General features: G+C 36.0%; 1 protein-coding gene across 1 annotated transcript in view; it reads right to left on the bottom strand.

Annotated features, from left to right (window-relative positions):
- Nucleotides 1–1,043: 1,043 nt before the first annotated feature.
- Nucleotides 1,044–15,202, bottom strand: part of SYAP1 (synapse associated protein 1) — a 16,906-nt gene continuing 2,747 nt past the window's right edge. Inside the window, exons 3-9 of the mRNA XM_027898569.1 lie at nucleotides 13,715–13,781; nucleotides 12,012–12,085; nucleotides 11,238–11,377; nucleotides 9,445–9,590; nucleotides 6,375–6,433; nucleotides 5,235–5,382; nucleotides 1,044–3,640 (exon numbers count right to left, since the gene is read on the bottom strand). Of these exons, the coding sequence (XP_027754370.1) occupies nucleotides 3,513–3,640; nucleotides 5,235–5,382; nucleotides 6,375–6,433; nucleotides 9,445–9,590; nucleotides 11,238–11,377; nucleotides 12,012–12,085; nucleotides 13,715–13,781 (762 nt within the window). The 3' untranslated portion in view covers nucleotides 1,044–3,512. The remainder of the gene's footprint in view (nucleotides 3,641–5,234; nucleotides 5,383–6,374; nucleotides 6,434–9,444; nucleotides 9,591–11,237; nucleotides 11,378–12,011; nucleotides 12,086–13,714; nucleotides 13,782–15,202) is intronic.

The raw sequence follows: 15,202 nt of genomic DNA, 5'->3' as shown, positions 1-15,202 counted from the left end.
GCTACTGCACTGTTGTTACAGATATATGTGAGCACTTACTGAGACAGAGTATCAGGCCAGACAATAAATCTTCTGAACTCCTGGTGAATTGAAACCCAGACCATTATCAGGGTGGTTCTTGACACTGGAACAGTACAACACTCCAGACACAGCCCATGGACTGAGGGCCCAGTGTGGCTGCTCCTGCTTGGCAATGCACTGAGGAGTAACCAGACACACTTTGTTCCTTTCTTTGCAATAGCTATTGCAAAGTAGAGGTCAGTAATGTGTGAGTGGCTGACAGCTCAAGGGTGCAGCTCACAGTCTGGTGACAGGCTCCTGCACATGGGGTTATTCTTTAAATGCATGATGTTAAAACTGACATCCTACGCTTCAGTACTACATACAGCACCCCACCAAGCAAACACCAAGATCACCAAACAGCAAGGAGAAAAAAAACCTGAAGAAACAAACTAAAAAAAATCCAAAGTTTACTAAAATAATGGTTAACTATGATCAGAGAACAGCTGTAAGTGATTGAATAAAAATGTGAGGGAACTTTTCACTACACTTTTCTTATTGCAGGATTTTACAATCTTTCCTCTTCCTCATCCTCCAAAAAGATTACTAGATAAAAAAAGTCCATATTAATTCCGTATTAACTTATACCAACTGGACTAGTAATTTAATAGCTGAAGAGGATTCTTCAGTGCACAGAACTGGAGATGTTGGCATCTCGGAAGAAAGCAGTATCACTATTCTAAGCTAATCTACATGATTCCTGGGTAATTTTTTCTCTGTTTCTAAAAGGTTAATTCCAAAACTTGCAAGTTCAGCTTCTTCTAAGAAAATTTGTTAACAATCCTTTTGATTGTTTGCTTCTCCTCAATGTTTTAAACTGCATTTTCTGTCACATTGTATCCACAGAATAGTGTGATTTACATTTATTCTTGGTTTCTTTTCATTTTGTCATTGATTTCATACTGTTGTGTTGCTGGATTTTAGCATCTGCACCATCCCAGTGCTTGGAATGATGCTGTTAAGAAAACACCAGCACACTTGCTTATATACTATATGTATATATACTATTATGACACATTTGGGCTACAAAATGGCATACAAAATTCACAAAGAATGTGAAGAAGTCTACCTGTGTTCATCTCATGTGACAAGCGGAATGCAGACACTTCTTGTCTTCCCATGCAGAATAAGAACTGCTAGGCACTTGTGGCACCTACCTAAATGAAAAGCACAAGGCAGGCCTGAAAACTGCAGAACTACACAAAACTTATTTCAGTTTTACAGGTTAAAACCAGATATGCAGATTTGAAAATATTAATATGATATCTGATAAGAGACTTTAAACATCACAGTTTTAATCAGATTCAGCCTCACTACATTATTGCCTGTTTAAATGTAAATGCAAATAGTGGGTTGGTTTATTTTTTTCATGGACATGCTTTTCATGGAACTTGGAAAACAAAGGCTTTATATGTAGGAACCATCTTTCATGAGAGATGGGGCTTAATATCTATAACCACTATATAGATTATGCTTACATGAAAACAACCATGAGGCTTCGTGTACAAACCCCATGCAAATCAGGTAATAATACAGCTGAAAACACTAGGAACGATCAGGCTTATTTTTAAGGAAGTGGACATTTGGAGCATTGAAGACTGGCATTTGGAGATTTTGAACTCTTAGTCATCCAGGAAAGGCTTGCCACTCTCAGAATAGAACTACCCATCTTTTTAGAAGGTTTTGTGTCAAACTGTACAGTAGATAGCTCCTAGTATCTCCAGCTTATATCTACAAGCAGTTGAATTTGTCAAAAGTAACCATTAAGTTGTGAATAGTCTCATTTTTATGAGTGTAACAGATTTAACTTTTGTGGTCTTTAATTAATCCTAGATATAAAAAGCTGCTTAAGTACCTCTTATTTACCATGACTTATCTCACATCTGTTTACTAAGTGAAAAACACTTATAAAAATACAAATTGTACATAAAACGGTTTGTAGTTGAGAAAGTGCATGGCAATAAACTAATTTGGAAAGCCAAACATATGCAGGTTTAAAACAATTTCTTTTGTATAATGAGAAATACAGGAGAGCTTTCTGTCCAAGTTGCTAATGGAGACAATTTTAAATAGACCTTTCTTGCAGTAACAGCAGTTAAAACTACTTAGCTCTTTTCAATTCCCACGAGATGAATATTGACTGAGTAATTACAGCTATAATCTTTTTCAGTCTCTTTACAAAAGTTTTCTGCAGAATTATGTCATTAAGACAGAGCTTACTGTATGTAACATGCCTATAATTCAATTGTGCTTAATGGCTCCAACCTACTTAATTTTACCCATTTTCCTCTGTATTTGGAATTTCAAGAATGTTTTGTCACAGAAGTTTATGAAATAGATGGCAAACAGAACATCAAATTTTCATATATATATATAAAGATACTGACTTAATGGTAAAACTATAGGAAACAGATGCCTATGAAAAATCAAAAATCTTTTAGAGAAAACCCCCTATTTTTTAATGTAAATTCCATGTCTTAAGCACTGTGACAATGTATATTTTTGAAATTTGTGTAAGTCTGAAGTATGCTTGCCCCTCACTCTGCCCTTCTTCCAAATAAAAGAGACAATTTTATACATATCTACAGTATTTAATAAAGGTGTCCAAACCAGCAAAAGTTTTTACATAAATGTTTCAGCACTTAAGGAGAAATATTTAATTTGCTCTCAGCTCAGACAGCAAAATTAAATGGAAACATAACAGCCTTCTGCAGAGAGAATGTATTAAACCATTTCTCTCTGTGGGGAAAGGCAATATCTTAATATGATGATTTAACAAAAACAAATTTAATTCAAGCAGTTAATAATTCTATCCTTATTTAAATGTTTAAATGTTTGCCACCTGACTGATAAATAATCAGCTTCTTTTGGAGTCTGCATTAGTATTTTTAACAAATCATTGAAAGTTATTCAATAGGGTTTTCTATAAATTCATTGGCTACATACATTAAGGAAGTTAAATACACATGAAATCTACCACTACAGGTACCTCAAAAATAGTACACATTTACAGATTATACAGGGATCAGAGTGCAAATGTCAAGAGAGAATTGTTTTCAAGGACTAAGTTACTTACAACACCCATTTTTACATCCCAAACAGAAGGCTGTAGACAAAAAAAAATTGATTCTTAGATTTAGAAATCTCTTTGGAGAGCTTCTTGACCACCTAAAAACATGAACTGTTGCTCATGTATTAATGTTATCACTTTTAATTATGGCATGTAACCTGCAGTGTCTGCCTCCTCTTTTTTTTTTTCTTTTGAAGAACACAGAAGTTCAGAAACTGCTCATACAAAGAACAGAAATACTGGTTGTATTCCCATATGGAATTATAATGATTTTAGATTCTTTTATGTCTTTTGAAGATACTTCTGTAAGCAAAATATGAAAGCAGAAATCCATGTCAGTCCTCAGAAAAACCTTTGGGTTATAGTGGTTTTGTGAAAATGCCTAATTTTCTTCTTGCAGCATTTCTTCTATTTCTTTATCCCAGTTTTCATCACGCTTTTCTGATTCTGTCACCACCTCATACTCTTGAAGCTCTTGCTGTAATTCCTTTTCCCAATCAGCAGTTTCTTCTGTAAGAGATAAATAATGTGTAAGAATTTAATTGATGTATAGAATGTTGCTTATTTATATAAAAGCAGATGAATCTCCACTGAACCTCTCTTGTATTTCCTAAACTTTATTGACAATTCTCCTTAAAAACTAAACAAACTTCAAGATCAGAAATTTCACCTTACTGACCACATGTAGGAATTAAATAATATACAAGTCTATATGCCTACGTGCATACTATAATAAAGATCTAAAAAGCAAATACATAGCTGTCGTTATGAGCATTCCTTTGCAAGATCATTTCCTACAGTCTTTCAGTCTGCTATAAACTGAATCAACTTTGCACTTTTAAATCTCCATAAAATATGAAGTTCATAAATGTGTTAATATACTGTTATGAAAAAAAAATCAAGATCAAATACTGTGGCTAATTTAAAACAAAGAAGCATGTATTCTCCTCACTGGCATTTGTAGCTAGGCAAGCTCATATAATCAGGGTTAAAGGTAACCATATTTCATACTTCAGGGCAAAAAATGAGTCAGAAGGCATTACAGTGTTGTTAATCTCTGTTTTAATTACCTCTACCTATCATAGGCAAGAGTGTGGGGGAGGAGATGGGTGTTTGATGTGTTACATGTTGGTTAGTACTTCAGCCTAGATACAAAGGTACGCAATTCCATAGTCCAAGTCAGTAAGGCCAGCTGAGATTTCTCTGAACAAATAACACATTAATGACTTAGTGAAACACTTCCAACAAAGAAACAGATGCAAGAATTTGATTTTACTCATAACAATTCCTCAAGCTTGGCTACGTATTGGGAAAAAAAAAATTCAGAAAAACAATGATTCAGAAACATTCAAAGCACATTGTAAGATGAATTCTGAAAATTGTGGTGAATTACCTGATAATCCTCTATATATACAAGTGTATTCATAGTAAATTGTTCATTGAGTATGGCCAGAGTCCAATCATCACAGACTATTTTTATGCTCTTTACACTAATATTAGTTCTTCTGAATTATTTTATGTATAAGCTCCACCTAATTTCTTCTCATCATTCTCAGAACTATTTGTTAAATTTTAACTGTTCCAAATGCCTCTAAACCTTTCAGAGCAGGGGCCTCTGTGAGCTCAGTCTAGTGCAAATACTGCCTTTTTAGCTGGTGCCACAAGAAGAAAACAGAGCCTGACTTCCAAATACTGTACTGTACCTACAAGGATGCCAGTGTACAGGAAACAAAAAATTGTATGCATAAGAACCAATGAAAGAGAAGACAGGGAAAGGAGGAGATACGCAGGAAAAAATGCCCCATACTCACTTTCATGGAAGAGTGACCTAAACATTCTTAGGTGCTTTGGATTTAAACCCCTCATAGCTAACATTCTGTGTAAGATGGGGTTTGATCGTGGTGAAAATTATAATTAAATTCTGCAATCTCTCATTGCATACACTCTGAAAAATTTGCTAAATTCTCATTTCATACACTTTGAAAAAACTGTCACAAATCTACTTCTCTAAATTGAATTACAACTCTTTTTTTTTTTTTTTTTTTTTAAATCAGCCTTTCCTAGAATTGCTCTATTTAACATGCAGAGGTAATAATAGCTTTACCTTCTACTACTGAAGTCTCTTCTTTCTTTTTGTCTAGCACTAGTTGTTCCATTTCTTTTCTTAGGTCTTCCTGATTCAGATTACAGGCATCAAAAGCGTCACTCACAAATTCTGATACACCTGGACTTGTGGAAATCTCTTCCTCATCCTGCAGCAAGACAGTTTAGTATAAACTTACCCAGACAGGGGAAGAAATGTCACCAACACATATTTCTGCTCATGTGACTGCTTTTAAATAGAGTCATCAAAAACCAAACCAAATGCATTTTTCTGACAACTATTTTTCTTTATGGGATACTTTTCTTTAAGAGTAATTTTGTACAGACAAAAATGTTAGATAGTTGTACTGAAAATGATCTGCTTTACATCCTAGGCTGCCTTTTGGTGTTCACTTCACAACTTTAATTCTGTTTTTGAAATCTTCAGAAACAATAACAAACTCATGTTTAGAACAGGACCTAAGACTAATATTAAAAATTTGACCACAATTCAGTAACAGTTTTCTACACAAGAATAAGATTAACAGAGGACTGTTCTTTGGAAATCTTTGTAGCTTAATTTAGTCCCCTGCATATTACTGGCAAGTGAATGCACAGCTCTGCTTCTGCCAAGAGTGTTCTCTGGCACCGATTTTACAATCCAGAAATGAACAAGGGTCATTACATGCCTATGGTACAGGTTTCTGCAGTATTAAGTAAAAGTGCTATAAAACAGTGTTGCTATCGCAATGCATCATTTATATTTCCTACACTCCAACCTGACCACGTGTGAAGAGTTGGACAGAACATGGCACACAAGTACATTTTTATGAAGGTACTCCTCATTGTCTAAATACAATGCTAACCTTCTACTCCAAAGATTTTGGAAATATCACTCTTGGGAGGAAAAATGTATCTTATTATAAGGTGCAAGATACTAATGAAAGCATTCTTCAGATAAATTACTGTTTCTTCTAATGAAAATGAGTTTCAAGCTTATACGCTAAAAATTATCATCACAGCAAAAGAGCAGCAGGTTAGGACTGTCAGATACTATATTATTATGATTTCACAGCAAAACTTACTCAAAGGGATGCATAATTGCCTAATAAGGAACAGCTTCACATACTAAATACCGGACAAAATATATCAGCATTTTTACCTCTTGAGATTTTGTTTGAGGCTTTATCGTAACAGGCGGTGTTTTCGGCCGTACTGTTTCTATCAAGGGGGAGAGAAAATAAAGTAGATTATATTTAAATATGTAAAAATATAATTTAATCTGTATGTCTATTAAATATACAGGGAAATATTGCATTTTAAGATTTGAGGAATTCTGGTGGTTAAAGGCGGAGTTCAGCCATAGGTGAAGCATTTGAAACAACAAAATGGAAAAGAAGCAATTTACTATTCTTAATTAAGGCAAATTTGGCAAACCATTTCCTCAGTATGACTCCAAAGTTCAAGGACAGGAACCCCTCTTACACTCAAAATGATCCAAAAAAACATGCAGATAGAAGCACTTGGGAAACTGAGAGAACGTCTTCTACAAAAAACTTACAGATGGCACCACATGCCACAAGATCTTTCAAGTTACAAATAAGTAGACTTGGTCATGAAATTCAGTTCATGTGTAGCACAGAAGTTCCCAGACTCCCCTAGCTCGGTACTACTACTGACATGGCAAAGGAAGTCACTGAAAAACATAGAAGCTGGTCAAAATTTCCTAAGAAAACTTGCTGTGCATTCTGTATTTAGTAGCATGGTGCTAGAAGATAATGATTGTTTACAGGCAAGGATAGATCTTCTTCCTGGTAGGTAAAGGAACACCCTGACTTTCCTCCCTGTGGAACTATCAGGGTAGAGTTACAGTACAGAGCCAGGTGGCTGCAAGAACAATTAACATACAGGGCAAGTTGTTGTAGTGATGGGTTGCTTGCGTAGCAGTTCTGCTTGTTTAAATATGCCAAGCAGCTCTGAGCTCACAGCTCTGCTTCCTGCAGTACACCCAGGTGGACCCCTCCTGCTAACTCAGCAATTTCAGAACGGGGAATTTTTTTATGTTTAGTTTTTAAAATTAAGATCAGTTTTAATTAAAATAATTTCCTAATTGGTAGCTATCATTGCTTTTACAGCTCATCTACTCAACGCCCACTGCTCTGTTCCATCCTCTCTCTTACACTAGAACATGGAACGTCTTCCATTTGTCTCTTCTTTTTTCCTTTCACATCAACCATGCCAATTTAACTTTCTGAAAAGAGCAGCTAAGGAGGAGACAGAGAGACATAAAAATGGAAGGCTAACAATTCTATTTTATAGACAGTCGGCTTTCAGAAGAAACACTGAGCATTATGAAGAATTACCAACAGGCAATTACTTCCAGTTTTAGCCTCCAATTAGGGAATCCAACATTCAAAAAGGTTACTTAAGCCAAAAATAACATGGATGATTCAGAGCTTCCCAAATCTATGCAATTTCTGAATGAAACAAAACATGTATTTACTGCATTCTAGTATATGTATCTTTTCCATTACAGAATGTAGAGTCCATAGGACAGTAAATCTATTTGCATGTCCTACACTGTATGGCGGTCTAAACTGTATGAGAGCCACAACAGGCCAAAAGACAGTGGTTTGGGGTTTTTTAAAAATTAAAGATATATTTTGATTTATTCACAATGGAAATTTTACTAGAATCCAGCAACTTTCGCTTTGACTGGCCATTTCTGAGGTTTTGGATGACTCAAACTTGTTGTTCAATAGGGTCAAATGCCATCTGTCCTGTAGAGTTGAGACACTTCAATTTAAAAACCCATAGTTTTCGACAGCAGACAACTGTCCTGAATAAAAAAAGTGGGACTTGGTGCCTCTTGGTTTGCAGTAGATGCTGAAATAGCCTGTCCTATCAGTGCTGCTTGGATATTAACTTAGAGAAAACTACTTATTTCACTCTAGATGGGGACCTTGCCTAGGCTGACACAGGCACACTCCAAACAGAACCTATGAGAAACAAAATGAAAAACTGACAACATAGCACATACACACACAAAAGCTTGAGGAAGCTACTATAGTCCTTTTCAAAAAGGTATCTTCCATTCAACATACAAGTCCATCTCTGAAATTCCATTTTTAACCTCCCCTTCACCACAAGGTGCAGCTGCCAGTGTCCAAGGAGCCAAGGCCCAGCTGAACTAACCTTAGCTCAAACTTTGCAGAAAGTTAATAAGCTGTGCAAAAGACCTGTGAGAAAGTCTGTAAAAAAATAAGGAAGGAGACATTAGAAATTGAGGTAGGAGTAGAAAGATGGGACCATTGGCAGTGCAAGGACTCAAGAGGAAAAATACCAAGAAAGCTATTTTATTTGAAAAGGAGGGAATAGAAGTCAACTTGGCAGTGATCAGCTGGCTGTCAGTCAGGCCGGCATATCAACATGACAGGACATGAGTATTAATGGATTTCATGGGTGATGACAATTTATGGATATTGGGGATATAAGAAGCTGTTCCAGGATGCAGCAAAAGCTTTCTCCTTCTACCCAATGCCTGCCCAGCCTGCCAAGAATCTTCAAGTGTCTTACCAGACATGGTGAGCCCACCTAGCTTAAGCTAAGATTTAATGAACTACTGGTTATCTTTTGCATCTTTGCCACTAACTGCTTTCTGCTCTTTAAGCTGTGTATATTCCTGCTCACAGAACTTGTTTACACAGATAAAGAGGCACAGTGGTTAATAAGAGGGTCAGTAAGACCACACACTGCACATGTCTCTGCCTCCACCACCACCAAAATTCTACCTCTGTATCACTCACTAATTTCTGTTTGGTCTGAGGGATGAGCAAAAGCCAAGGGCAAACCATATGCCAGCTGGTTGGGTTGGCTAGTTGTCTGACCAAGTGAACCAAAACTATCTCCTATTTCTTTCTGACAAGTCAAAAAAGCACACCTGAGACCACTAGTGGTCATGAGCTGTTATAAACCAAGCACAGCATTTCTCCTCTTGAGATTTCCATTCCTCTGACACAGACAACTGAATGTGGAAAACAGTGGAAAGCACTAGGAGTCTCTTCTTCCCCAAGCTACACAAACATACAAAATATGATGAGAGAAGCCCTGATTTAATAGGAAATCCAGGACAAAAATTTGATGGCACTTGATGTATTTGGTGAGCATGCATGACAGTAAGTTAATGAGCTGTACAATGTTTCTAGTTCATAAACTACAAATGTTTCCAATACCTTTCAGTTCACTGTCCTCTTCTCTGCCTTTGCTCTCTTCTTTTCCTACTGCTTGCTGTTGAGCTGCAAGTGCAGTGAGTTGTGCAGACTGTTTAATTAAGGACACCCTGTAGAAATAATTTCTCCAGAACACCTCCTCCTTTACACTAGAGAGAAGAAATAGATTTTGATTACTACATTTGGAAATATGGTTCCTTTTACCATCTAGCAGTGAAAGAAAATTAAATGTGCAGAGAAAATTAAATATTAAGTAGCTGCTATTTAAGTAAAAATTTAACAAAGAAATTTGTGATATTAAATTTGTGAAATTAATTTGCGATATTTAAAAAATCCATCATTGTAGAATTTCTTGATCTCTTACAAGGCAGTTGCAACAGACTTGAACATATAATAATAATAATAATAATATTGTTACGACTTTAGAAAAAACAGCATGCAGCAACACACAGTATGGAAAAATGTTATGCTGTTCCATCTCTCTTGACAAATTATGTAAACTAACCCAACAAGCCAAACAATCCTGTTCTCTTTACTTCCTCTCTAAACTCAACACTCTTATTGTTGTCAAAATATATTCATCTACATCTTCCCTAGACATCAGGTGGAACCGGAACTCCTTTGATAGCAGAACTGTTTCACTTAGCTGTACGTCTTTCAGTAACCTTTAGTAACTAGAAACTGACATCCCAGAAACGACCAGCTTTGTTAAGGGAGAGACTATCCCATATCTCAGGTAACATTTCCTTCTGAAATCCCTCCAACAGGCAAGAAAAGACCAAACTTTAACCCAGAGGCAAGAGAAGGCAGAAATGACAAGACCTGTGGGGAGGAGGGCATGTAGGTCAGGAGAGGAAAGAAAGAGAAATGACCACTGAGACTAAGAACAGGGGGAAAAAAACTATTAAGCAATGTGGTAAAATAGGCAAGGACAACATGACCAGAGGCTGGAGCACCAGAGACAGATCTGATGAAAACCTAGAATATGGGCAGATCTCAGGACTGAAAGCAGGGAAAAGGTAAATAGAACGCAGAGCTAGGAAGGCTTAGAAAAGGTGGAAATTTAAAACAGAGGTCACAAAGAAAAATGTTTTCTGCTTTGATCCTTAGACAAGTACACTAGTGTTGGGAACTCCCATTTCAAAATAATGTTGACTTGTGAAACAAGCTTTAGGAGCAGGGTCTGGGACTGGACAAGGAAGAACAGTTAGGGAATAAAGCTGTGACCAAGAAGGCATATTGGAACAGGCCATAACTGCTCAGACAAAGACCTCTGGATCTTTTTGTAAGGTCCACTAGAAAGAAGGCAGTTGCAATGCAGAGCTCTTCCCATAGCCTACTCAAATCCAGTTTTTCGTGCTTGTATTGCTGCTGCTTCGTGATTCATTCTTTCACCATTTCTCCAGTGGGGTCTCTGACTATCTGTGACCACCTTTTTGGCCTGTCAGTTACACCAACAGATCTGAACATTTTAGTTGTTGCATTTACCTTTGTTTGGGGAAAAAAAAATTAATTGAACACATTGGACATAGAAAACCTGAAGGCCTTTCCCATACTTAAGTTAACAGGTCCACTGGTTCTGAAGGTCTAATAGATGTATTTCTGTTCTTTCCTCCGACTGCTAAACTTCCATGCACGTGTAGTAATCCACACATTTGACATGAGCAGATAAAAAAAACATACATCGGAAGAACACAAATAATTGAAGGAAGTGAAAAGAACAAAGAGTAATTTATGGGTATTTACAGAAACATTAAAGGTACAATGACACATAGTTAACAGCAGAAATTACTTACTGTTTGGGAACGAGATCGAACCTCATCCTATTGAGAAGCTCATCTTCTTGTAACATCACCAGTGCAACAGGGTACATTTGATCAAAGTCAAAATTAAACTGCACACCTGCTGGGGGATCCCGTAGAAAATTCCGTTTGTCCTTTAAGAACATATTTATGGTCATTAACTGATATTGGACAAAGGACACCATATTTCACACACAAATCAGCAAAGCAGTCCATAAAATCTTTACAAAAATAAACATTATACCAAGGATCTGCTGTGGCTTGCAGGGGTTTGAAGTTGTTAACTTTCTTGCCTATCATTGGTTCCTGTGTTGCCATAGTTATTATATTGTCTCCCTGCACTGGCTAGCCAAATGGCCAGTCCCCTCTTTTCCCCACCAGCCCTTATAAGCTGGGGGGAGATTTGAATAAACTCTCTTCGCTGCTGGACTTCCTGGGTGCTGCGTGGTGTCTGTCTCCTGGCATAGGTGCCTCCGCTGCCTGTCCCTGCCATGAGGGACGGGCAGCGGGGTGGGGGGTGATTTCAGCCCTGGAACCTTCGCAGAGCGGCCGGGAGTCACTTAAGAACTCACCCAAACTGCAACAGTGGCTCAAGCTGAAACTAATAGAACTATTTACTATTGCACATGATCAGCGCAGAAACAATTTAATAATGCCAACCAAACTTACTTTAAAAAGAAAAATTAAAAAAAAAAAAAGAAAAAGGAAAAGGAAGCTTTAATCTTTCCAAGAGAAAATTTCAAATCTTACAAGAAATTAAATACTTACTGCTGATAAGGCCAGTATTTGTTGTTGAATTGTTTCTTCTTCATTGCTGTCTACCCAGGGAGGCACTGCGGCTTCTGTTATTGAAAGGAGGAGGATAATTGCATGAGTATTACTTGAAAAACATCCCGCCAAACAACAAAACAGATCTTATATAAAGTAACGTATAGTGTCATGAAAATAAGCAGAGTTATACCACTAGTTCTATTCATTGTTCCTTTTTCTTAAACTAAGTTCATGGCATGAGAGAAAAGCTGTAGAAATGGATCCTTACTTATCAGAGGTAAAACATAATAATTAAATAGTTGCTGATTTCTGTTGTTGTAAAAATAAAACTGTGGGGATCTCTTTGCACCAGTCAGAACTTGGTGTCTCTTAGCTTAGTTACTGAAGCAGTGCTGTATAAATGGCTAAATTGCCTGCAAATAGCATTTCTAGATTCACTTTGAATGTGTAAACTTTGTCTAAATTAAGTTTGCAAAATAACTTACACCCAGAGACACCAATTCTTTAACAATGGAGAAAAAGGTTATAAATTACATGCTATACACTGAATAAGCCTACTCGAGTTCAGCTGATTTACATATTTATGCAGATACTTCCAAAATAGTTCTATAGGCTGTACAGAGAGGAAAATAAACTACTGTAGATGTATAGATATTTATTAATCTTTTCACCATCAGCGCAAATTCAGCCTACAGAGACAATAGGATGCACCTGTAACAGTTAAATTAGAACTCTTGTGCCTTTAACAATGCTTCTTTGCCTGTGGCATCTGATATCAGCAAGATCTTTCACCCACATGGATTCCCATCTGACGCTAATGCTCCTTGCAGTCAGGCCCTCTGTTACTCCTCCTTTGGTCAGTCTAGCTACCTATTTTCATAACGCTTGTAGAAATAGATTGAGAGATGCCAAAGTTTACTAACAGAGACAAAAAGAATTACAGACAACATGATCACATAAGCAATCTTGCAAGAAGAAATCAGACTAGCATACTAACTATAAACAGCATGAAAAATTTTATTACAATCCATTTAAAACAGTTTATTTTAAAGATTAACAGGAGAGTCACTAACTGTCAGAAATTACTGCAATCAGGTAACACATTAAAATAGATAAAAGTCAGTGATGAAACTCAATGTGAAAAAACAACTGTGCTTATTTAAAGTCTTGAATAGATCCACTGATGTTAATAGTACATGGGTGGATAACTCTAAGAATTTAGATCACAGATAATTACAAAGCAAATGATTTATGGGAAAGCAAAAGAGCAATTATGTCTTTAATGTAAGCAGAGTAACTCCTAAAGCAACACTAATTAAATACTATAGTGCAAACCCTAACCTATGTTTTTAATTTCATTATGAAAATGTGACATTATTGCCAAAGCTCAGAAGAAATCAGCATGCCAGTTTTCAATAAATACACAGGCTTAAGATTCAAAACAGCAGCAAGAGATCAGCTCTGCACTAGCACAGTCATCTCTGAGGTAATTTCATAAAGCTGAATTTGGTTAAAAGAGTAAGATAATGTAATACTAACCTCACTTAAAAATATCATCTTCCTATTGCACAATATGCATTAAGTTGTGCCATAATGTGTTTCATTAAGCAGAGCTTTGATAGATTAGTTTTAGATGTACCTCAACTACACAGGTTTTCACTTATGTGATGTTAGGCATTAAGAAAAAAAGCATACATTACCTGATTTTTTGGTTTGCTGCTCTTGGACAAATTTTTTCTGTTCCTTCTGAAAATCTCCAATAATTGTCTAAAATAAAAATTAGGGAACCACAATTAGAAAAAATCCACTCCTCTTATTTCATGTTCACTCAGCAAGTGCTTTCAAATACAGTGCAGAAGTGTGTTCTTATATCCATGGTAGCCCTTTTTGTAAGTTGAAGGTGTTTCATGTCAATCATACATTTCCCTTTACTGAAACATTTGATTTTGCATTTAAAAAGTTATACCTATTGTGTATCCTTTCAAAATTATAGCTTTATCAAGTTAGAAGGACAAAGAAAAAAGACTAGCTGATAATTTGAACACTGGCATACTATTCATATCCACTTACTGCCTTATATCAAATACAGACAACACAGACTGTTTAGACTTATTTAAGCATGCTTTAAAGCATTAAACATCTAAAGATACCCTTGGCCTTACAGTAAGTTTCAAGAGTTGCCTAAGAAATACATCCACTGCAGTAAATTGGACTTGCAAAATTGTAAAGTAGGATTTTCAGAATGCCTGCTTAGATGAAATAACTTCATTTACGTTGTTGAAGAATTTTCATTCAAAAAATTTCATTCAGAAATATCCTATATTAAACGTAGAATTAAAAATTGGAGAATGGTCTCAGAATACTGGCTAGAATCTAGAAGTAACACGCAAATGTGTTGCAGTTGAAAGCAGAGGCAAAAAACCATAACTAGAAGGGAATATTTACACAGCTCACAAAATACAAATTTTATGCAGTGAGGTCTGTGGCTAAAAAAGCTGCCATAAAGCACACATAAAGTCTTCAAGCTAAATCCTGATAAATTCCTATAATTCTTTTTCCTTCAGCAACCCACTATTTTGTGTTTAAGATTACTATCAGTGAGAACTACAGTAGTGCCAATTATGCAAATAGATGATTGTGGTTCCTTCTGGTTCTAAGTTACATGATTTTTTTCTATTTGTGGAATAAAATAATTTATGTGGTATAAGAAGATAGTGTAACAATGATACAGCTATAATCCTCTTTCTCTTATATGTAAAACTTATTAATCAAAACAAGGAATTAATATTACTCTAAGACATTCACAGAAAAAAATATTATATTTTAGGCATAAAATATGCTGTAGGTACTTAGCTACAGTTTCTTGGGAGAATTACTATTTGTGTATTAAATTAACAAATAACCCTCTTATTTGATTTTTTCTTGTTTATGTGGATCAAAAGTACATTAGATTCTAATACACTGTAGACTACTGTCAATGAAATCTGAAAACAGAATGTGATCATAATAGAAATTCAGAAGTGTCATTTGATGATTTATTTGGAAGACAATGTGAACATTAATTATATCAAGAAATTGAATTTCATCATATTAAAAAGATAAAAAAGGCAATACTGTAATTCCCCTCAAGGGCTGTCAGAGACAGGAGCAGGAAGAGGGATCTGGCTGCATCTCCTCTGTCAGACACT

The sequence above is a fragment of the Empidonax traillii genome, unplaced genomic scaffold, assembly GCF_003031625.1.
Source record: "Empidonax traillii isolate 1590-97213 ecotype Southwest subspecies unplaced genomic scaffold, ASM303162v1 scaffold605:size788243, whole genome shotgun sequence".
NCBI classification, from domain to species: domain Eukaryota; kingdom Metazoa; phylum Chordata; class Aves; order Passeriformes; family Tyrannidae; genus Empidonax; species Empidonax traillii.
The sequence above is the reverse complement of the archived record's forward strand: the minus strand, read 5'-3'. Positions and strand labels throughout refer to the sequence as shown.